Source organism: Nomascus leucogenys, chromosome 15 (assembly GCF_006542625.1).
Source record: "Nomascus leucogenys isolate Asia chromosome 15, Asia_NLE_v1, whole genome shotgun sequence".
Classification (NCBI taxonomy): domain Eukaryota; kingdom Metazoa; phylum Chordata; class Mammalia; order Primates; family Hylobatidae; genus Nomascus; species Nomascus leucogenys.
The window spans coordinates 107806697-107829967 of record NC_044395.1 but is presented as its reverse complement, the minus strand read 5'-3'; the positions used below and the strand labels follow the sequence as shown (position 1 = coordinate 107829967).

General features: G+C 46.7%; 1 protein-coding gene across 1 annotated transcript in view; it reads left to right on the top strand.

Annotated features, from left to right (window-relative positions):
* The window catches only part of LOC115838562 (histone demethylase UTY-like), a 34493-nt gene extending 11405 nt beyond the window's left edge, over positions 1-23088 (top strand). Inside the window, exons 2-4 of the mRNA XM_030828724.1 lie at positions 7272-7413; positions 12570-12640; positions 23026-23088. Of these exons, the coding sequence (XP_030684584.1) occupies positions 7272-7413; positions 12570-12640; positions 23026-23088 (276 nt within the window). The remainder of the gene's footprint in view (positions 1-7271; positions 7414-12569; positions 12641-23025) is intronic.
* The last annotated feature ends 183 nt before the right edge of the window (positions 23089-23271 follow it).

Sequence of the window (23271 nt, the reverse complement as noted above, 5' to 3'; positions counted from 1 at the left end):
TGCCCAGCAAAACTGGTATTTCTTGAGCCAGGAAGGAGGGAGACTGCATTGGGTAGGTCACTAATGGTGTCTACCACAAGAAAATATTGTGAGGCAACCTCACCAGATCTTGTTTTTGGTTTTGTTTTTTTGAGACTGAGTCTCGCTTTGTTGCCCAGACAGGAGTGCACTGGCACAATCTCGGCTCACTGCAACATCCGCAGGTTGAATCATCCCAAGTTCAAGTGATTCTTCTGCCTCAGCCTCCCAAGTAGCTGGGATTACAGGCATGCACCATCATGCCCAGCTAATTTTTTGTATTTTTAGTAGAGATGGGGTTTCACCATGCTGGCCAGGCTGTCTCAAACTCCTGAGCTCAAGTGATCCATCCCCCTTGGCCTCCCAAAGTGCTAGGATTACAGGAGTGAGCCACGGCACCTGGCCACCAGATATTGTAACAAGGATGAGGAGAAGTTTTGCAAAAGTGGAAATGCCAGCTAACCAGAAACAACTAATGTGCATGTTAGAATTGGGGAACAAGGAGTGAAAGCCAGGAAAAGTGAGTTGAATCAGGGGAGGTGGGCATGGCTCGAAAGGAGAGGATGGTCCAGCTGTGGACAACACCTGTTCACCTGTTGGAACATTTCCGGGAACATACATTTCTTTTTTTTTTTGAGACGGAGTCTCACTCTGTCGCCCAGGCTGGAGTGCAGTGGCGCAGTCTCGGCTCACTGCAAGCTCCGCCTCCCGGGTTCACACCATTCTCCTGCCTCAGCCTCCGGAGTAGCTGGGACTACAGGTGCCCGCCACCACGCCCGGCTAATTTTTTTTGTATTTTTAGGAGAGACGAGGTTTACACCATGTTAGCCAGGATGGTCTCGATCTCCTGACCTCGTGATCCGCTCGTCTCGGACTCCCAAAGTGCTGGGATTACAGGCGTGAGCCACCGCGCCCGGCCCGTCCATTTCTTATCTAGAGGATATTCCAGAGCAGGAACACAACAAATACAGAAAATCCTGGGTGAGCAAGTGACAGGCTCCTTATCACACAAAGAGCCTGAGTTTTTTCTACTGTTTTTGTTCAATCCTCACTCTTTGTTCTCCCAGGTGACCCTAAACCAAATGAACAAAGATGCAGCTCTGGCCGGGCACAGTGGCTCACACCTGTAATCCCAGCACTTCGGGAGGCCGAGGCGGGCAGATCACCTGAGGTCAGGAGTTGGAGACCAGCCTGACCAACATGGTGAAACCCCGTTCTCTACTCAAAATACCAAAAATTAACCAGGTGTGGTGGTGAGCACCTGTAACCTCATCTACTCCGGAGGCTGAGGTAGGAGAATTGCTTGAACCCAGGAGGTGGAGGTTGCAGTGAACCAAGATTGTGCCATTGCCTGGGCAAGACAGTGAAAATCTGTCTCTACTAAAAAAAAAAAAAAAAAAAAAAAAAAAGGCCGAGAGCAGTGGCTCACGCCTATAATCCCAGCACTTTAGGAGGCCGAGGCGGGCTGATCACCTGAGGTCAGGAGTTCAAGACCAGCCTGGCCAATATGGTGAAACCCCATCTCTACTAAAAAGACAAAAATTAGTCGGGCGTGATGGCACACACCAGTAGTCCCAGCTATTCAGGAGGCTGAAGCAGGAGAATCACTTGAACTCAGGAGGTAGAGGTTGCCGTGAGCTAAAATTGTGCCACTGCACTCCAGCCTGGGTGGGCGACAAAGCAAGACTTCGTTTCCAAAAATAAATAAAAAATAAACCCCTCAGCCTGGCCAACATGGTGAAACCCTGTCTCTACCAAATAATCCAAAAATTGGCCGGGCGTGGTGGCGGGTGCCTATAGTCCCAGCTACTTGGGAGGCCGAGGCAAGAGAATTGCTTGAACCCAGGAGGCAGAGGTTGCAGTAAGCCGAGATTGCACCACTGCACTCCAGCCTGGGTGACAGAGTAAGACTCTGTCTCAAAAAAAAAAAAAAAAAAAAAAATTAGCCAAGTATGGTTGCACACGCTCATAGTTCCTGCTATTCGGGAGTCCAAGGTGGGAGAATCGCTTGAGCCCCAGCAAAACAAAACAACCAACCAACTATATGTGTGTGTGTGTGTGTGTGTGTGTGTGTGTACATACACCTATGTGGAATGAATGGAAATGAATGTCAACTTATTCACCATTTTTTTTGAGGCAGATGGCTAATAAATACTGTATGTGAATTGACAGTGGTGAGAACCAAGGAAGTTTGCAACCCCCACCTAAAGGCATTTAAATTCAAATTTAAAAGATAATTTAGATTCAAAAGATAACCAGCCAACCACCTCTCTAGGCTGCATTCCCTGGTTCCAGTCTGTAACTGTAAATTTCTCTTATCTCCCACTTGATCGTTCTGATTTTAAAATATCCAAATATTAGTATGATTCAGAGCCCTTTATTCTTCTGAAAATGTTTTTCCTCCATGAGGGCACTACCATGACATCAAGACCCCAGGTGGCTTCACAGGTTCAACAGTCAGTTCCAATCCTTCCTAGCGGCCCTATTCTGGGCTAATGTGCTGCCCTTTTAATTCCTCCAAGATTCAGCTGGGGGTAACTCACCAGTGCCTTCCCAAAGCCTCGCAGAGCTCCTGACACAAGGGAATGAGTGAGTGAATGAATGACGTGATGGCTCAGAGGAGGCAGTCACAAGGGCCCACAGTATCTTCTTAGTCTCCACTGTTGAATCATCTCCAGTAACCTCCTAGGGAGGAGCCACTGTCCAGTTGGAATCTCCCTCCAGGAATACCATTTCTCCCTGACTCCCCAAAGGTGAAGGTCTGCTAAAAAGACACCCGATTCACATCACTAAAAAGAACTCCTAGCGCAGTCCGCTGCAACTGCGAGATTGGGGTGACCGCACCCTCGTCCTCAAAGACAATGGGTGGGGATTTGCCTCGAGTTCTCAGAAAGGCCCTCCTGGTGACTTTTCCAAACAAAGCCAGGCAGCTCCAAAAGTAGGGACTCCTCCCACCCTCCCCACCTCCGCCACGTGGCATTTTCTCATTAAAAGAGAAGGAATTAAATCCCCGTGTCACACCCCGCCCCCCCCAACACACACACAGATGGAGAAATAGAGCCTACATGGCTTTAAATTAGAATTTTCACCAGCTGTGTGGCCTTGGAGTTCTCTGAGCCTGTGTCTTTTCAACTGTGAAAAAGCAAGAATAATGGAGTGACTTCATTGGTTGCTGGGAAAACTAAATGCAAACCACGCCTTCTGACTTCGCCCACCCCCAGCCTTAGCCTGTCCCCCCCACACTCTGTCTTCCCCCCACCCCCTCCCACCTATAATAATTGCCATTATTAGCCTGGCGGGTGGCTCACGCCTGTAATCCCAGCACTTTGGGAGGCCGAGGCGTGTGGATCACCTGAGGTCAGGAGTTCGAGACCAGCCTGACCAATATGGAGAAACCCCGTCTCTACTAAAAAATGTAAAATTAGACGGGCGTGGTGGCGGGCGCCTGTAATCCCAGCTATTTGGGAGGCTGAGGCGGGAGAATCGCTTGAACCCGGGAGGCGGATGTTGCAGTGTGTGGAGATCACGCCATTGCACTCCAGCCTGGGCAACAACAGCGAAACTCCAACTCAAAAAAAAAAAAAGTAATAATAATAATAATTGCCATTATTATTGTTATTAGGGTTACTCCAGTGAATGTGAAACCAAGACAGCCAGCCCCATGCCAGCTCTCAGTACCCACCACCACCCTGCCTCTTAAAGCAAAGAACTTGGAAAAGCAAATTCACTGTAACAGATGCGTGTCTGTGCAGCTTCACTGAGATTTCAGCAGACCGTGTGTGTGTGTGTGTGTGTGTTTTAGACAGGTCTCGCTGTGTTGTCCAGGCTGGAGTACAGTGACGCGATCTCAGCTCACCGCAACCTCCGCCTCCCAGGTTCAAGTGAGTCTCCTGCCTCAGCCTCCCAAGTAGCTGGGATTACAGGTGCTCGCCACCACGACCGGCTAATTTTTGTATTTTTAGTAGAGACAGGATTTCACCATGTTGGCCCAGGCTGGTCTCAAACTCTGAACTCCTGAACTCAAGTGATCCACCCGTCTCAGCCTCTCAAAATGCTGGGATTACAGGCTTGAGCCACCACGTTTGGCCACAATTATCCTTTTTTTAAAAAGTAATTTTGTTTTGTTGAGCCCAGATCTTTCTCTGTCACCCAGGCTGGAGTGCAGTGGCATGATCACGGCTCACTGCAGCCTCAATCTTCCCAGCTCAAGTGACCTCAGCCTCCCAAGTGGCTGGGACCACAGGTGTGCTCGCGCCATCACACTCAGCTAATTTTTTTCTTTTTCGTGGAGATGAAGTGTCACTATGTTGCCCAGGCTGGTCTCAAACTCCTGGGCTCAAGCAATTTTCCCTCCCTAGCCTCCCAAAGTGCTGGGATTACAGGCATGAACCACCTTGCCTGGCCATAATCACCATTTTTATAGAAACCTTACATGATCACAGCTCATTGACAAAGGAGTGAATATTTTTAGGCAATTTCTGCCAGAAACAACGATGTGAAGACATCACAGGAATCACCTTACAGTCCTGCAACCTTGAACACATCACTCATCCTTCTGCTGACCCCATTGGTAGGTTTCACAATCTGTCTGCTCCTCTGTCCCTCCCACTAAACCTGCCAGCACCAAGGGCTTAGATGAGTTTTGCTCCTGCACGCAGTCCCTGATCCTCGGTGTCTAGCACCCAACAGTGCTGAATAAATGCCGCTTGGTGTAAATGTGAACAAAGGCCATCTAGAGAGGTTTTCTCTTGCCTCTCCATCCCTCCCAATCTGGGGATGGGGAGGAGTAGGGCAGAGCTTCCCACTTTCTTCTTGTTCCCCTCCTGCCCATGGGGTCTTGAGAACTGGGCATCTGGCCCTCTGTAGCCTGACAGTTCTTCCTCTTTCTCTTTGTCATTGACAATACAGCCTTTGACCACTAAATGTGAAGTGGCTCTGAGGGTAGTGAATCTAGGACAGAGGGATCTGGAGGTCCAGAGGCTGCTTTAGAGTACAAGCTTTCCTGCTAACCTGCTGTGCGATCTCAGGCAAGCAACCACATCTCTAATCTGCAAAGACAGAAAACCAACATTCACTGTATGCTTATAAGGTGTTTAGGCAGGCATTCACACGTTATCTCATTTGCATTGTGAAATGAAGGAGTTGGACTATACGATTTCTAAATTGCCTTTTGGGAAAGGTTTCAGTAGTGGCTTTCAAGGTTACTCCTGCTGTCCATCTGCAGAAGAGGCTGTGGTGCCACACGGAGAGTACAGGGTATGGTGCCAGGCCAACTGGCCCGGTGTTTGAATCTCTGATCTATCATTTACCAGCTGTGCCGACGTGGGGCAAGTCACATGCACACTCTGAGCCTCAGTTGCCTCATCTCCAAAATGGGGACAATAATACCTCCTTGCGGGGCTGCCTGGAGGATAAAATGGGACAGTGTATGGAGGAGGCCAGAACTGCACTTAGCATATAGTAGGAATGGACCAATGTCAGTCCCTGCCCTTTCCCAAAGAAGACTTGAAGATGAGTCTTAGTGCAAATTATTTCTGCTACCCCCTGAAGTCTTTGGCTTGGGTTGGTTTTCAAGAAGGAAGCAGAAAGTTACATCTGATGGTCTAGAAGAGTGCTGATAGGGAAGGTTTCATTTCTGTAGCCTCTGCTCCAAGCCAGTGTCGACAGTCAGCACCCTGAATCCTAGCAAAGTCAGCCTTCCCTCAGGACTCTGCTACCCAAGAATAAATATAGTTCTTTAAAAAGTGTCCCCCTGGCCGGGCGCCGTGGCTCACGCTTGTAATCCCAGCACTTTGGGAGGCCGAGGCGGGCGGATCACGAGGTCAGGAGATCGAGACCACGGTGAAACCCCGTCTCTACTAAAAATACAAAAAATTAGCCGGGCGTGGTGGCGGGCGCCTGTAGTCCCAGCTACTCAGAGAGGCTGAGGCAGGAGAATGGCGTGAACCCGGGAGGCGGAGCTTGCAGTGAGCCGAGATTGCGCCACTGCACTCCAGCCTGGGCGACAGAGCGAGACTCCGCCTCAAAAAAAAAAAAAAAAAAAAAAAAGTGTCCCCCTTCACTGTGCTAAGGTGCAGCCCAGAATCAGCGTCACTTGTTCTGAGTCCCTCCTGGATTCCCCTGTTTACAATTCCAGCCCCTCTCCTGCCTCTGGCAAGTCCTTGCTCCTCTTTCCTGCTTGATTTTTCTCCACAGCACCTATCATCACAGACACAGACACAGACACAGACACACGCACACACATTTCACTAGCATGAAAGCACTGTTAGGATAGGGCTTGTGAATGCTGGATTCACTGTAGAATCTCCAGTGCTGAGAACAAGACCTGCATTCGTAGGCACTAAAAGTTGTTGAAAGAATGAATCAGGCCAGGCATGGTGGCTCACGCCTGTAATCCCAGCACTTTGGGAAGCCAAGGCGGGCGGATCACCTGAGGTCGGGAGTTCGAGACCAGCCTGATCAACATGGAGAAAACCCGTCTCTACTAAAAACACAAAATTAGCCGGGTGTGGTGGCACATGCCTGTAGTCCCAGCTATTTGGGAGGCTGAGGCAGGAAAATCACTTGAACCTGGGAGGTGGAGGTTGTGGTGAGCCGAGATTGGGCAATTGAGTGAAACTCCGTCTCAAAAAAAAAAAAAAAAGAAAAGAAAAGAAAAGAAAAGAAAGAATGAATCTGGGCCTGAGCTAAAGCCAAGCTCGCAGCTGTGGCCAAATAATAATAAAATATCAAGTGAGGCCCTCATTTTACCGTTTTGATTGAGATGAGGTGTCATAATATTTATAAAGGCGTCTCATAATATTTATTTGATCCTGCTGGGTGGGATGGCAGGTAATCTAGCTACTTGGGAGGCTGAGGCAGATGGAGCACTAGAGCCCAGGAGTTCGAGGCTGCAGTGAGCTACAATCACGTGACTGCACTCCAACCTGGGTGACAGAGCAAGACCCTGTGTCTAAAAAAAAAATTAAAATAAAAATATTAATTTGCCCTGTGCAGAAGGATTTGACTCTGTATTTTTGAAATGAAGAAACCTAACTCAGAAAGAAGAAATATCTCTGGAAAACAGAGGAAACACTTTTGGCCTCTTGACCGTGGGCAAGTCACTTCCCTTCTCTAATCTCATTTTTCCTTATCTGTAAAATGAAAAGACTTGGACTGGTTCTCTTCTGGAGCTAAGACTTTAAATTCTTAAATCCTATGACCTGATTGTTAACTCCCCCTCTTTTTTTTTTGAGACAGATGATTGCTCTGTCATCCAGGCTGGAGTGCAGTGGCACCATCTCAGCTCACTACAACCTCCACCTCCTGGATTCAAGCAATTCTCCTGCCTTAGCCTCCTGAGTAGCTGGGACTATAAGAGTGTGCCGCCATGCCTGGCCAATTTTTGTATTTTTTGTAGAGATAGGGTTTCACCATATTGGCCAGGCTGGTCTCGAACTCCTGACCTCAAATGATCTGCCCCGCCTTGACCTCCCAAAGTGCTGGGATTACAGGCATGAGTCACCACGCCCGGCCTGTTAACCTTTTAAAGACTGATTCAAATGATGTTACCCACAAACCGTAATTTCAGAATAAGGACAAGCTGATACCTTGGTACCACCCCATCTCATTTCAATTCAGACCCCACCACCACTGGAACACATTCCAGCTGGTCTACTCAGACACTCAAACAAAAACACACAGTAAGTTCTGTGCAAGCATGAGTCGTTATCGTTGTTGTTGTTATATGGTCAAAGCAGGCAATTTATTTAGTTTAAAAATAAATCATTCTTCACTTGGCTGGATTTTTTTATTTTTTTATTTTTTTTTTTGAGACAGGGTTTCACTCTGTCACCCAGGCTGGAGTGCAATAGCATGATCTCAGCTCACTGCAACCTCCGCTTCCCAGGCTCAAGTGATCCCCCAACTTCAGCCTCGCGAGTAGCTGGGACAACAGGCATGCCACCATGCCCAACTAATTTTTGTATTTTTTTGTAGAGACGGGGTTTTGTCATGTTGCCCATGCTGGTCTCAAACTCCTGGCCTCGAGCAGTCCTCCTGCCTCAGCCTCCCAAAGTGCTGGGATTACAGACATGAGCCACCACGCCCGGCCTATGGATTTCCAGTAGTCTAACTCTCCTAACTGCCTACCCCTAGGCACTCCTCTAATCCATCCTACACACCAGTATTAAGCAAACCTTGCTTTCAGAAAATCAACAACTTTCAGCAGCTGTCTACTGCCCACAGAAAACAGAGGCTTTAGGCTACCATCTGAGGCCCACCTCACCTCAATCTTGCCCTAATCCTTTCAAATATGTCTCCCTGCCCCACTCACTTCTTTGTTTCACCAGAACTCTTTGTTCCAATCAATTCAGCCCATCCCTCCATTCACTCAATAACTGTTTATTATATCCCTACTTTTTTTTTTTTTTTTGAGACGGAATCTCACTGTGCCTCCCAGGCTGGAGTGCAATGGCGTAATCTGGCTCACTGCAGCCTCCGCCTCCCAGGTTCAAGTGATTCTCCTGCCTCAGCCTCCCAAGTAGCTGGGATTACAGGCATGTGCCACAATGCTTGGCTAATTTTTGTTTTTTTTTTTTTTTTTTTTTTGGGGACGGAGTCTCGCTCTGTCACCCAGGCTGGAGTGCAGTGGCGCAATCTCGGCTCACTGCAAGCTCTGCCTCCCGGATTCACACCATTTTCCTGCCTCAGCCTCTCCGAGTAGCTGGGACTACAGGCGCCTGCCACCACGCCCGGCTAATTTTTTTGTATTTTTAGTAGAGACGGGGTTTCACCGTGGTCTCAATCTCCTGACCTCGTGATCTGCCCGCCTCGGCCTCCCAAAGTGCTGGGATTACAAGCGTGAGCCACCGCGCCCGGCCTAATTTTTGTATTTTTAGTAGAGACTGGGTTTCACCATGTTGGCCAGCCTGGTCTTGAACTCCTGACCTCAGGTGACCCACCCACTTCAGCCTCCCAGAGTGCTGGGATTACAGATGTGAGCCACCACACCCGGCCTACATCCCTACTATTGGCAAACACTCATAGCTGTAGGCACTGGTGTGATGAACAAGAGAAATTTCTATCCTCATGCAGTTTACATTCTAGAGGGAAAAATGGACAATAAACAAGCAAACACAGGAGTACGATTATTGCAGACAGTGATGAGGGCCAGGCTGTGATAGCAGGAGCACACACAACGTCATGAATCAGGGTGCAGTGACAGAAAGGCACTGGGGCTGCGCTGGACCCAGTGGTCAGGAAGTCCTCTCTGTGGGCACACATTTAAGGAAGACCTGAGTAAGAAGGGGACAGCCATGCAGAGACCTGGAAGCAGAGTGCTCCAGACAAAAGAAAAAGCAAGTGCAAAGGCCCCTGAAAACAAGCTTCTCATGTCCTCGGGATGAATTGAAGGAAGTAACGAGGGCAAGGGAGATTGGTAGGAGATAAGGTCAGGAAGGTGGGCAGGGGCCAGCTCAAACAGCCTGGCCAGGAGCTTTGATTCTATTCCAAGTGCAGCAGGAAGCTGATAAAAGATGATCACACAGGCCGGGCATGGTGGCTCACGCCTGTAATCCTAGCACTTCGGGAGGCTGAGGTGGGCAGATTGCTTGAGCCCAGGAGTTTGAGACCAGCCTGGGCAATATATGGAAATCCCATTTCTACAAAAAAATTTAAAACTTAGCTGGGCGTGGTGGCATGCATCTGTAGTCCCAGCTACTCGGGAAGCTAAAGCAGAAGAATCACTTGAGCCCAGGAGGTCTAGCCTGCAGTGAGCCAAGACTGCACCACTGCACTCCCTCCTGGGTGACAGGGTGAGACTCTGTCTCAAAAAAAAAAAAAAAAAGAGGTCTGGGCACAGTGGCTCATGCCTGTAATTCCAGCACTTTGGGAGGCCAAGGCAGGCAGATCGCTTGAGCCCAAGAGTTTGAGATCAGCCTGGGCAACACGGCAAAACCCCGCCTCTACACAAATACAAAAATTAGCCAGGCGTGGTGGCATGTGCCTGTAGTAGAGCTATTTGAGAGGCTGAGGCAGGAGGATCACTCGATCCTGGAAGGTCAAGGCTGCAGTGAGCTGTGATCACACCACTATACTCCAGCCTGGGTGACAGAGTGAGACCCTGTCCCCCCCAAATTTTTTTTTTTAAGTAAAAAGATGTTCACAGAAGAGTGAAATGATCTATGTTTTAAAAGATTATTCTAGCTATTGTGTGGAGAATTAACTATGAAAAGTGTAAAAGAGACCAGGCCGGGCACGGTGGCTCATGCCTGTAATCCCAGCACTTTGGGAGGCTGAGGTGGGTGGATCACTTGAGGTCAGAAGTTTGAGACCAGCCTGGCCAACATGGTGAAACCCCATCTCTACTAAAAATACAAAAAAAAAAAAAAATTAGCCGGGCATGGTGGCGGGTGCCTGTAATCCCAGCTACTCAGGAGGCTGAGGCAGGAGAATCGCTTGAATCTGGGAGGCGGAGGTTGCAGAGCCTAGATCTCGCCACTGCAGTCCAGCTTGGGCTATAGAGCAAGGGCCTGTCTCAAAAAAAAAAAAAAGAAAAAAGAAAAGAAGTAAGGAGACCAGGTGAGGGATGATGTGGCCTGAAGGCAGGTGGCAGTGCAGATGGAGAGAAGTGGAGGAATCACGGATGTTTCTGGAAGTAGAGCTAACAAGAGCAGCTGGTGGATTCTTTAGAGGAGACACAGGGTAGTGGGGATAGGAGGAGTCAACGTTTTAGGCTCATGGCCCTCCTCAACAAGAGTGGATGCTTTTCCTCCCCTCTTTATTTTCTCTCCATATTCTCTCTCTACTCTGCTTTCTTTTCATCTCTAAACTTATCCATTTTTCTTTTCTTCTTCCTTTTTTTTTTTTTTTTTTGAGGCCGAGTCTCACTCTGTTGCCCAGGTTGGAGTGCAGTGGCGATATCTCAGCTCACTGCAACCTCCGCCTCCCGGGTTCAAGTGATTCTCCCAAGTAGCTGGGACTACAGGCACCCACTACCACACCCGGCTAATTTTTTTTTTTTTTTTTTTTTTTGTATTTTTAGTAGAGACATGGTTTTGCCATATTGGTCAGGTTGACCTTGAACTCCTGAACTCAGGTGATCCACCCACCTCAGCCTCCCAAAGTGCTGGAATTACAGGCATACGCCTGGCCTTTTCTTTCTTTTAAAAAAAAAAATAGAAAAAGGGGTCTCGCTATGTTGCCCAGGCTGGTCTTGAACTCCAAGGCTCAAACAATCTTCCCACCTCGGCCTCCTAAAGTGCTGGGATTACAAGCATGAACTTGTATTTTTAGTACAGTGGGGGCTTCACCATGTTGGTCAGGCTGGTCTCAAACTCCTGACCTCAGGTGATCTGCCCGCCTGGGCCTCCCAAAGTGCTGGGATTACAGGCGTTAGCCACTGCGCCTGGACGAATCTGGGTTTTCTTTCTTTCTTTTTTTGAGACGGAGTTTTCGTTTTGTTGCCCAGGCTGGAGTGCGATGGCACGATCTTGGCTCACTGCAAACTCCGCTCCCGGGTTCAAGCGATTCTCCTGCCTCAGCCTCCTGAGTAGCTGGGATTACAGGCATGCGCCACCATGCCTGGCTAATTTTGTATTTTTAGTAGAGATGGGGTTTCTCCGTGTTGGTCAGGCTGGTCTTGAACTTCTGGCCTCAAGTGATCTGCCCACCTCAGTCCCTCAGTCTCCCAAAGTGCTGGGATTACAGGCGGGAGCCACCGTGCCCAGCCTTTTTTTGTTGTTGTTGTTTTGAGATGGAGTCTCGCTCTTGTTGCCCAGGCTGGAGTGCAATGGTGGGATCTCTGCTCACTGCAGTCTCCATTTTCACAGAAGACTCACACCCCCCTCCCCCATTTTGGGCACCTTCCTTTTCTGTTCTTTTCAGTTCTAAGAAATCTTCCTTCACTGAATCTCTGGCTCCTGCTGGGTGCGTATCCAACAGTACATATTGGATGGATTTCTCTTTTGATGGCTGTGTTGTGGCTCCCCTACTAGGGATCAATTCTTTAAGGGTAGGTGGGACAGAATGGCATGTTAGCTATGGGCACTGTCAGAATCTCATTTATTAATGCTGCCAGACAAGTGGCTGACTTATCTGAGCCTCAACTTGAGCTAAAAAAAAACAAAAAAAGGCGAAGGATTGTATAATTACGTAGATAATGTATATAAAGTGCTTAGGACTGTGCCTGGCACATTAGTAAGACTTCAAGGAATGATAGCTGTGGCTATTACAGTTGTTCCTCACTATCTGTGAGGGGCTGGTTCCAAGAATGCCCCCCAACCCATATCAAAATCCATGGATGCTCAAGTCCCTGAAATGGTGTCATATTTGCATATAACCTACACACATCCTCTCAAATACTTTAAATCACCTCTAGATTACTTTTTTTTTTTTTTTTTTGGGAGACGGAGTCTCACACTGTCACCCAGGCTGGAGTGCAGTGGCGCGATCTTGGCTCACTGCGACCTCCACCTTCTAGGTTCAAGCGATTCTCCAGCCTCAGCCTCAAGAGTAGCAGCTGGGATTACAGGTGCGTGCCACCACGCCCGGCTAATTTTTGTATTTTTTAGTAGAGACGAGGTTTCGCCATGTTGGCCAGACTGGTCTCAAACTCCTGACCTCAGGTGATCCGCCCTCCTTGGCCTCCCAAAGTGCTGAGATTATAGGCGTGAGCCACCACGCCCGGCCCCAACTGTATTTGCGAGGCATTTGTGCTACTTGTAGCTATGACTTTGACCAAGTTGTTTTCCCACTTTGAGTCTCAGTTTGCACATCTGTAAAATGGGATGTGGTTAGCATTCAGCTCTAAGATTCTTGGTACTTCTGTTCTACTTGTTAACACTTTAATCCACTTTAAATAACGTTACCCAAAACTCATGTGATATGATTTATTCTTCGTAATGTTGTACCGCCCTCTATTGGAGATACTCTGCCAGCATTTGTGGGAGCCTTAAATCAGCAGATGCTTAAATGAAGGCCCAGGCCTCCTAATTTATATTCTGAAAACAATCTCTCCTTAAGTAACATCTCTTCCCCTGTAGCTATGGGCTATTTTTACAAAAACAAACTTTTTTTGCATTTTAAAATTCTGTCCTCATTTTATTCCTTTTCTGAGGACCTTGTCAAAGTTCAAGGATTTTATAAATTAACATTTATTTTGACATAATTTTAGATTTACAGAAAAATACTACAAGAATATTACAAAAATAACAGTATATCCTTCACCCGAATTACCCAAATGTTAACATTTTACTGCATTTGCTGGATCAATTTCTCTCTCCACACACATACACACGTACATATGTATGTAATACGTACATATTCTTTTTTTTTTTTTTTTTGAGATGGAGTCTAGCTCTTGTTGCCCAGGCTGGAGTGCAATGGCGCGATCTCAGCTGACCAACCTCTGCCTCCCGGGTTCAAGTGATTCTCCTGCCTCAGCCTCCCGAGTAGCTGGGAGGAGGGTTGATAGGGAGAAACCGCCTTAGTTCACTGCTCTTCCATTCCTGCAAGTGGCACCATCCCAGGTCTGTTCTGTCCCGGGAGAGGGACTGCCACTGGGTTGTTCATTAGACTCAGGTGACACAGACAGTGCAGGACAACCCAGTGGTAAAATCATTGGTTTTTTTTTTAATCCATTCCTTGGGCTGGACGCGGTGGCTCACGCCTGTAATCTCAGCACTTTGAAGGGGCCGAGACGGGCAGATCACAAGGTCAGGAGTTGGAGACCAGCCTGGCCAACATGGCGAAACCCCATCTCTATTAAAAATACAAAAATTAGCATGGCATGTGCCACCATGTCTGGCTAATTTTGTTTTTTGTTTGTTTTTTTGTTTGTTTTTAGTAGAGATGGGGTTTCTCTATGTTGGTCAGGCTGGTCTCGAACTCCCGACCTCAGGTGATCTGCCCGCCTTGGCCTCCCAAAGTGCTGGGATTACAGGCGTGAGCCACTGCGCCTGGCCGAATCTGGGTTTTCTTTTCTTTTTTTTTTTTTTTTGAGACAGAGTTTTCCTTTTGTTGCCCAGGCTGGAGTGCAATGGCACGATCTCGGCTCACTGCAACCTCCGCCTCCCGGGTTCAAGTGATTCTCCTGCCTCAGCCTCCTGAGTAGCTGGGATTACAGGCATGCGCCACCATGCCTGGCTAATTTTTTATTTTTAGTAGAGATGGGGTTTCTCCGTGTTGGTCAGGCTGGTCTTGAACTTCTGGCCTCAGGTGATCTGCCCACCTCAGTCCCTCAGTCTCCCAAAGTGCTGGGATTACAGGCAGGAACCACCGTGCCCAGCCTTTTTTTTTTTTTTTTTTTTTTGAGATGGAGTCTCGCTCTTGTCGCCCAGGCTGGAGTGCAATGGTGGGATCTCTGCTCACTGCAATCTCCACCTTCTGGGTTCAAGTGATTCAAGCGATTCTCCTGCCTCAGCCTCCTGAGGAGCTGGGAGTACAAGCATGCGCTGCCACACCTGGCTAATTTTTGTATTTTTTGTAGAGATGAGGTTTCACCATGTTGGCCAGGATGGTCTTGATCTGACCTCGTGATCCATCTGCCTCGGCCTCCCAAAGTGCTGGGATTACAGATGTGAACCACCGCGCCTGACTGGAATCTGGGGTATTTTTATAATTACTTTTTTTAAAAAAATCAATATAATTTAAATTATTTTCATTTGCATAGCACTTAATATGCAAAGCTCACACATCTCATATCTAATAATACTAAGTAAATGATAATAATGACAATTTATTGCAAGCTTACTATGAGTCAGGTGCTATGCTGTAAGCTTTACATGGATTCCCTTTTAGTCAGCTACTCTTAGAGGTAGGTACTATATTGTTAACTCCATTTTACAAGAAGAAGAAACTGAATTTCAGAAAGGGTAAGTCACCTGCCCAAGATCAAACAGCTAAGTGTCAGAGCAAGGATCTGACTCTAGAGCCTTAACTTAATAGTACTTCATAGCACACTGCTATGTAATTGCTAGGAAAAATAGGTACTCTTATGCAAACTCAGCTACATTCATCTTATTTGCATGTTGTCTGTTACAGGTTATTTTCCATATCAGATGAAAGTGTTTAATATGAAAAATGTCTTGCTTTGGTTAGTAACTTTCCACCAACACTCAGGCACGTGCTCTTTTCTAAAAAGCAAACACGCAAAATAAATAACAGTAGCTAGGCAATATTCAGTTATTTCTTTTCTTTCTTTTTTTTTTTTGACACGGAGTCTCGCCCTGTTGTCCAGGCTGGAGTGCAATGGCCCGATCTCGGCTCACTGCAACCTCTGCCTCCCAGGTGCAAACCATTCTCCTGCCTCAGCCTCCCAAGTAGCTCAGATTACAGGTGCTCGCCACCATGCCCAACTAATTTTTGTATTTTTAGTAGAGACGGGGTTTCACCATGTTAGCCAGGCTGGTCTCGAACTTCTGACCTCGTGATCCGCCCGCCTCGGCCTCCCAAAGTGCTGGGATTACAGGCATGAGCCACTGCATCCGGCCCAGTCATTTCATTTATAATAAGGATTTTAAAACATGATGCAATATTTTTTAACATTTATGGAACAGAGCCATTTTTCAAAAAGAAAAAAGCTCAAAGAATGCCTTTCATTTTTTTCCCATGTATCAAGACCAAAAATTTTTGCTAAAACGAGATCTATCTAAAAGGCTTGAGATTAGGAAAACAACATCTAAGTCTGGTTTGATTTAGTGTCGTTAAGTTTTCATTGCTTTTTTTTTTTTTTGTGGAGACGGAGTTTTGCTCTGAGTACAGTGGTGTGATCTCAGCTCACTGCAATCTTCGCTTCCCGGGTTCAAGCGATTCTCCTGCCTCAGCTTCCAGAGTAGCTGGGATTATAGGTGCCCGCCACCAAGACCGGCTATGCTTTTGTTCTTAAGAAAAAATATTGGAAAAATATGTGGGCCATCCACTGTGAGTTACAGAATAAGCACAGGACTGGGGTTAGGAGTCCCGAGTTTTTATTTCCTAATTTAAAAAATGAAGGGATTGGACCAGACAGTCTGTAAGGAACCTCTCAGCTCAAAAGTTCATGATTTTTCCTCATACATAAGGAATGGTTTTGTTTGTTTTTGTGTTTGTTTTTGTTTTGAGACGGAGTCTCGCTCTGTCGCCCAGGCTGGAGTGCAGTGGTGCGATCTCGGCTCACTGCAAGCTCTACCTCCCGGGTTCACGCCATTCTCCTGCCTCAGCCTCCCGCGTAGCTGGGACTACAGGCGCCCGCCACTACGCCCGGCTAATTTTTCGTATTTTTAGTAGAGACGGGGTTTCACCATGTTAGCCAGGTTGGTCTTGATCTCCTGACTTCGTGATCTGCCCACCTCGGCCTCCCAAAGTGCTGGGATTACAGGCGTGAGCCACCGCGCCCGGCCTAATTTTTGTATTTTCAATAGAGATGGAGTTTCACTATGTTGGCCAGGCTGGTTTCAAACTCCTGACCTCGTGATCCGCCCGTCTCAGCCCCCCAAAGTGCTGAGATTACAGGCCTGAGCCACCACGCCCGGCCCAAGGAATGGATTAAAAAAAAACCGCATGATTTTACCACTGGGTTGTCCTGCACTGTCTGTGTCACCTGAATCTAATAAACAACCCAGTGGCAGTCCCTCTCCCGGGACAGAACAGACATGGGATGGTGCCACTCGCAGGAACAGAAGTGAACTAAGGCGGTTTCTCCCTATCAACCCTCCATCCACTGAGGCTGTTCTCACCTCTTGCCAGAAAAAGGAGGATGCAGAAGGAGAACAAAAAGTGAAACAGAGCTACTAGAGTTGAAGAAGGAGGAAGAAGGAAAAAGTGGAAGAACAGGAAGGACGAAAAGGGAGAAAATGTCTCTTTTGTTAAGGGTTTTTATGTCTTTAAGCATCCCAACATTTTGTAAGGGACTTAAAGTCTATATAATATATTCTTGTATTATAAATCAGATAAAATGAATTTAGATCTCTAAAGAACTCTTTAAAAGTACTGTCTTTAAAAAGGATTCTCTTAAACATTTTTCTGTTAAAAGTTTTTTCTTCCCATCACTCATAATTTCTGGAGCTGTGTTGTCCAAAATGGTAGCCACTAGCCCCATATGACTATTAAAATGTAAATTTAGATTAATTAAAATTAGGCCGGGCGTGGTGGTTCATCCTTGTAATCCCAGCACTTTGGGAGGCCAACATGGGTGGATCACTGAAGGTCAGGAGTTTGAGACCCGCCTGGCCAACATGGTGAAACCCTGTCTCTACTGAAAATACAGAAATTAGCCAGGCATGGTGTTGGGTGCCTGTAATCTCAGCTATTCGGGAGGCTGAGGCAGGAGAATCACTTGAATCCGGGAGGCAGAGATTGGAGTGAGCCGTGATCACACCACTGCACTCTAGCCTGCGCGACAGAGTAAGACTCCATTTCAAAAAAAAAAAAAATTAAATTAAATTTGCCCAGGTGCAGTGGCTCACGCCTGTAATCCCAGCACTTTGGGAGGCCGAGGCGAGCAGATCACTTGAGGCCAGGAGTTCAAGACCAGCCTGGCCAACATGCAGAAAACCCGTTCTATGAAAAATACAAAAATTAGCCAGGGGTGGTAGCACACACCTATGGTTCCAGCTACTCAGGAGGCTGAAGCAGGAGAATCATTTGAACCCGGGAGGCAGAGGTTGCAGTGAGCCAAGATTGCTCCACTGCACTGTAACCTGATGACAGAGTGAGACTCTGCCTCCAAAATTTTTTTAATTTAATTTAATTTAAAAATCAGCTTCTCATTCAAACAAACCACATATCAAGTGCTCAATAGTCACATGGACAATGCAGACGTGGAATATTTATTCTTACTTGTATATTTTTAGAGACAGGGTCTCACTCTGTCACCCAGGCTGGGGTGCAGTGGTGCGATCATGGTTCACTGCAGCCTTGAACTCCTGGGCTCAAATGATCCTCCCCTCTCAGCCTCTGAGTAGTGGGGCTACAGGTGTGAATCACCATGCCTGACTAATATATATATATATTTAAAATAATTATAATATTTTATTATTATATATTATTTTATATTATATAATTTATACATGTGATATATATTATATATTATTTATATATACTACATATTTTACATATTATTATATATACATAAATAATATATATATATTTTTTGTAGAGATGGGAGTCTTGCCATGTTGAACAGGCTGGTCTCGAAATCCTGGGCTCCAGCACTCTCCCCTGCCTCAGCCCCCTGAGTAGCTGGGACTGCAGGTGTGAGCCACCACGTCCAGCAGAATATTTCTTTTCTTTTCTTTTCTTTTCTTTTCTTTTTTTGAGACAGAGTCTCACTCTGTCGCCCAGGCTGGAGTGCAGTGGCACGATCTCGGCTCGCTGCAACCTCCGCCTCCCTGGTTGACGCCATTCTCCTGCCTCAGCCTCCCGAGTAGCTGGGACTACAGGCACCTGCCTCCATGCCCGGCTAATTTTTTGTATTTTTTTTTTACTAGAGACGGCTTTTCACCGTGTTAGCCAGGATGGTCTCGATCTCCTGACCTCGTGATCCACCCGCCTTGGCCTCCCAAAGTGCTGGGATTACAGGCGTGAGCCACCGCGCCCGGCCATCCAGCAGAGTATTTCAATCATCAAAGAAAGTTCTATCCAATTGTTCTTGACTGTTTGATTAGGGGAAAATAGGGTTCAGAACACTTGAGAGAACATTAGGCAACAGGAGAATGAGAGTGATATAAATAGGCAGTTGTTAATATTTATAATTATTATAATAGTTCCAAGTACGGGGTTAAGCAATTTATATGCATGATCCCTCATTCCTTATAACCTCCTCATGAGGTGGGCACACATATCATCCCCATTTTACAAATGGTAAAACACCTGCTTATTTCTGCCTTTTCCTCCACCCCATCAGTCTCTACTGTGATTTCTGATGATTTCCCCTTTGTTTAAGCATTCTGGCGAAATAGGACCCAAAACAGAAAAGAAGGGAGGGCTGACTTGGATGGGAAATAGAGCTGCTGAACAACTCCAAGCAACAACAATGTGCGAATCGCCCTCCCCTAAGCATCACCAGCTCACATTTACCGACAGTGTCACCTTACAAGTCAGGGCCAACGCTTTTACTCTGCAGCCAGCACATGTGTGTTGTGGGCCTGTTATGGAAAAGGCTCAATTGTGCAGGCTCTGGGGGAGAAACAGAAGTGGGTATGTGTGTCAAGGCTTCTGCCCCCAAACAATCCTACCTTGTAAGGAAAAAAGACGATGACTTCCAGGATCCTACGTATTTAGGCCAGGCATAAGGAGGGGAAATTTCATGGACAAGGAGGATTTGAGCTGGGACTTGAAGAATAGGAAGGATTTTAAAAGGCAGAAACGATAAGGAACTGCCTGTCATGCAAATGGAAAGGACGACAGAAAAACATGTATAGAGGCAGGAGTGGAAGAGATGCATTCACTGGGCACAGCAGCCAGCATCTGTCTCATCAGTTCTGATTCTGGACTGATCATTCAAAGTTTTTATTTTTATTTATTTATTTTTAAACTTTCTGAGACAGAGTCTCATTCTGTCACCCAGGCTGGAGTGCAGTGGCACAATCTTGGCTCACTGCAATGTCCGCCTCCCAGGTTCAAGCAATTCTCCTGCCTTAGCCTCCCAAGTAGCTGGGATTACAGGCGCACGCCACCATGCCTGGCTAATTTTTGTATTTTTATTAGAGACAGGGTTTCACCATATTGGTCAGGCTGGTCTTCAACTCTTGACCTCAGGTGATCTGCCCGTCTCAGTCTCCCAAAGTGCTGGGATTACAGGCGTGAGCCACTGTGCCCAGCCTTTTTTTTTTTTTTTTTTTTGAGACAGTCTTGCTCTGTTGCCAGGCTGGAGTGCAGTGGTGTGGTCTCGGCTCACTGCAACCTCCACCTCCCGGGTTCAAGTGATTCTCCTGCCTCAGCCTCCCGAGTAGCTTGGATTACAGGCGTGAGCCACCGCACCCGGCCAAATGGAGAATGTCTAAAAGAGCTTTACAAGTTACGTAAATCCAAAGGGCTGGGTTTATTTTCACCTCTCTGGAACCATTTCCCCAAGCATAGCTCAGTTATCCAAAAGCTGGCTCCCCACAAGCTGCATATATCAATCACCTAGGTGACTTGGGAGGTGATTTATTTTTTATTTTTTATTTTTTTTGGAGACAGGGTCTCATTCTATTACCCAAGCTGGAGTATAGTGGCACAATCATAGCTCACTGTCATCTTGAACTCCTGGGCTCCAGTGATCCTCCCACCTTAGCCTCCCAAGTAGCTGGGACTACAGGCGTACACCACCACACCCAATTAATTTCTTTTTTGGTAGATATGGGGGTCTTCCTATGTTGTCCAGGCTGGTCTTGAACTCCTGGGCTCAAGCGATCCTCCTGCCTCAACCTCCCAAAGTGCTGGAATTACAGGCACCTGGCCTCACGAATTTTTTTTTTTCACATTTATCACTATCTGAAATTCTCTTGTTCATTCATTTGGGTTCTTGATTATTGGTCTCCTTCCCAGGCCGCCAGCCAGACTGCATCCCCATAAGAGCAGGGTCCCTTGTATCACTGCTGTTCTCTCCAGTGTTTCCCAACAGTGTCAACACCAACGGGCACTCCATGGATACTTTTTGAAATCCAGAGGGCTGAATGGTAGTATCTCTCAAGCGCACACATGCACACGCCCTTTGATTCAGTGACCATGAATGAGAATGTGAGGGTGAATCTGACTTACACTTTTCTTAAAGGAACTGAGAGAAGCTCTGAACCTCAATCATCAAAGTTATATATTACACTATTGTTTATAATGATGAAAGACTGGAAGAACCTAAATGTCCACTTGGTTAAATAAATCATGATACAGGTAAGCAATGAGGATAGTAAGCACACCTACATAAATAACACAGAAGCTCTTTGTGAACTAATATAGAGAAAGTTTCCTGGATATATTGTTAAGTGAAAACAAGTGTTAAGGTTAGGCTATCGCTGGTGAAAGAAGGGGGAAGATGGATACATATTTGCTTGTTTGTGCAAACAAAAAAGGGATAAAAAAAAATTAGTTTTGATGGCTGGGCACGGTGGCTCACACCTGTAATACCAGCACTTTGGGAGGCCGAGGCAGGCAGATCACAAAGTCAGGAGTTTGGGACCAACCTGGCCAGTATGGTGAAACCCCATCTCTACTAAAAAGACAAAAACTAGCTGGGCGTGGTGGCGGGTGCCTGTAGTCCCAACTACTCGGGAGGCTGAGGCAGGAGAATCCCTTGAACCCGGGAGGCGGAGGTTGCAGTGAACCAAGATCGAGCCACTGCACTCCAGCCTGGGTGACAAAGCGAGACTCTGTCTCAAAAAAAGAAAAACAAAAAACAACAAACAAACAAACAAACAAACAACCTAGTTATGACCATGCAGTGCCTCGTGCCTATAATCCCAGCACCTTGGGAGGCTGAAGCAAGAGGATTGCTTGAGCCCAGGAGTTCAAGACCAGCCTGGGCAACACAGTGAGGCCCAATCTCCACAAAAATGGAAACAAAAATGAGTTATGCTGACTGCCTACAGGCAGAGTAACTGGATAACTTGGAAGTAGGAAAGATTTTTCATGATAAGAGTAGGAGGAACGGGGGTATAGGGAGGGATTTGTTAAATGACACAAAAGTACAGCTAGATAGACGGAACGAGTTCTAGTGTTTTATACCACTGTAGGATGACTAGAGTTAACAATCGTATATGGTTTCAAATAGCTAGAAGAGAGGATATTGAATGTTCCCAAGATGAAGAAATGATAAGTGTTTAAGATGTTGGATATACTAATTATCTGATCACTATACAATGAATTATTTTATTATTTTATTATTATTAGTATTTCTTGAGACAGAGTCTCACTCTGTCACCCAGGCTGGAGTGCAGTGGCGCAATCTCAGCTCACTGCAGCCTCCACCTCCCAGGTTCAAGCCATTTTTGTGCCTTAGCCTCCCGAGTAACTGGGACTACAGGCGCCCGCCACCACGCCTGGCTAATTTTTGTATTTTTAGTAGAGAGAAGGTTTCGCTTTGTTGGCCAGGCTGGTCTTGAACTCTTGGCCTCAAGTGATCCCCCTGCTTTGGCCTCCCAGAGTGCTGAGATTACAGGCTATTTTTTTTTTTTCCCTCTATAGGCACAGTCACAGCTCACTGCAGCCTTGACCTCCTGGGCTCAAGTGATCTTCTCGCCTCAGCCTCCCAAGTATCTGGGACTACAGGTGTACACCAGCATGCTTGGCTAATTTTTTTGTATTTTTTTGTAGAGACAGGGTTTCACCATGTTGCCCAGGCTGGTCTCGAACTCCTGGACTCAAGTGATCCTCCCGCCTCAGCTTCCCAAAATGCTGGGATTACAGGCGTGAGCCACTGCTCCCGGCCTACACTGTATATATCGACACATCACTATGTACCCCACAAATATGTACAATTATTATGTGTCAATTCAAATAAATAAATAGATTTTCCACAATAAGCCTTTTTGTAACTGTTGAGTTTTGAACCATAACAATATAGTAACTATTCAAAAATAAAATCAATTAAAAAATACACAATTTTTTTTTGAGGTGGAGTCTCGCTCTGTGCCCCAGGCTGGAGTGCAGTGGCGTGATCTCAGCTCACTGCAACCTCTGCCTCCCGGGTTCAAGCGATTCTCCTGCCTCAGCCTCTTGAGTAGCTGGGACTACAGGTGTGTGCCATCACACCCAGCTAATTTTTGTCTTTTTAGTAGAAACAGGGTTTCACCATGTTGGCCAGGATGGTCTTGATCTCCCGACCTCGTGATCCACCTGCCTCAGCCTCCCAAAGTGCTGGGATTACAGGCTTGAGTCACTGTGCCTGGCCTCTAGTCACAATTTTTAAAAATAAATATATATTGATTGAAAAATTTGCTGAATGAGGCTCAGAGCTTCCTTTGGTGGCTTTCAGGAAACAAGCTAGTGTCCCCTCCCACTCTCATTCAGAGTCACCCGCCTGGGCCTGCCCACACTCTCCCTCTCCATGTCCCTCCTCTCCCCTAAAAAAAGGTCAAGTTCTGGAACACTGGGCTATTGCAGCAGTTGTCCCGCTGGCTGGCTGGAGGTGTGTGAAGGACAGGTAAACAGCAGCATGTGGTGGCAACAGAAATTCCCGTCCTGCCAACGTGTCCTGTAAACAGAATGAAAAAAATGTCGTCATGTTTACCCTCTAGGGAGTTTTACAAAAACAACTTTCCTGCTTCCCTAAGCTTCTAGATAAAAGAAAATAAACTTGGCTCTGCTCTGAGTCAGCTG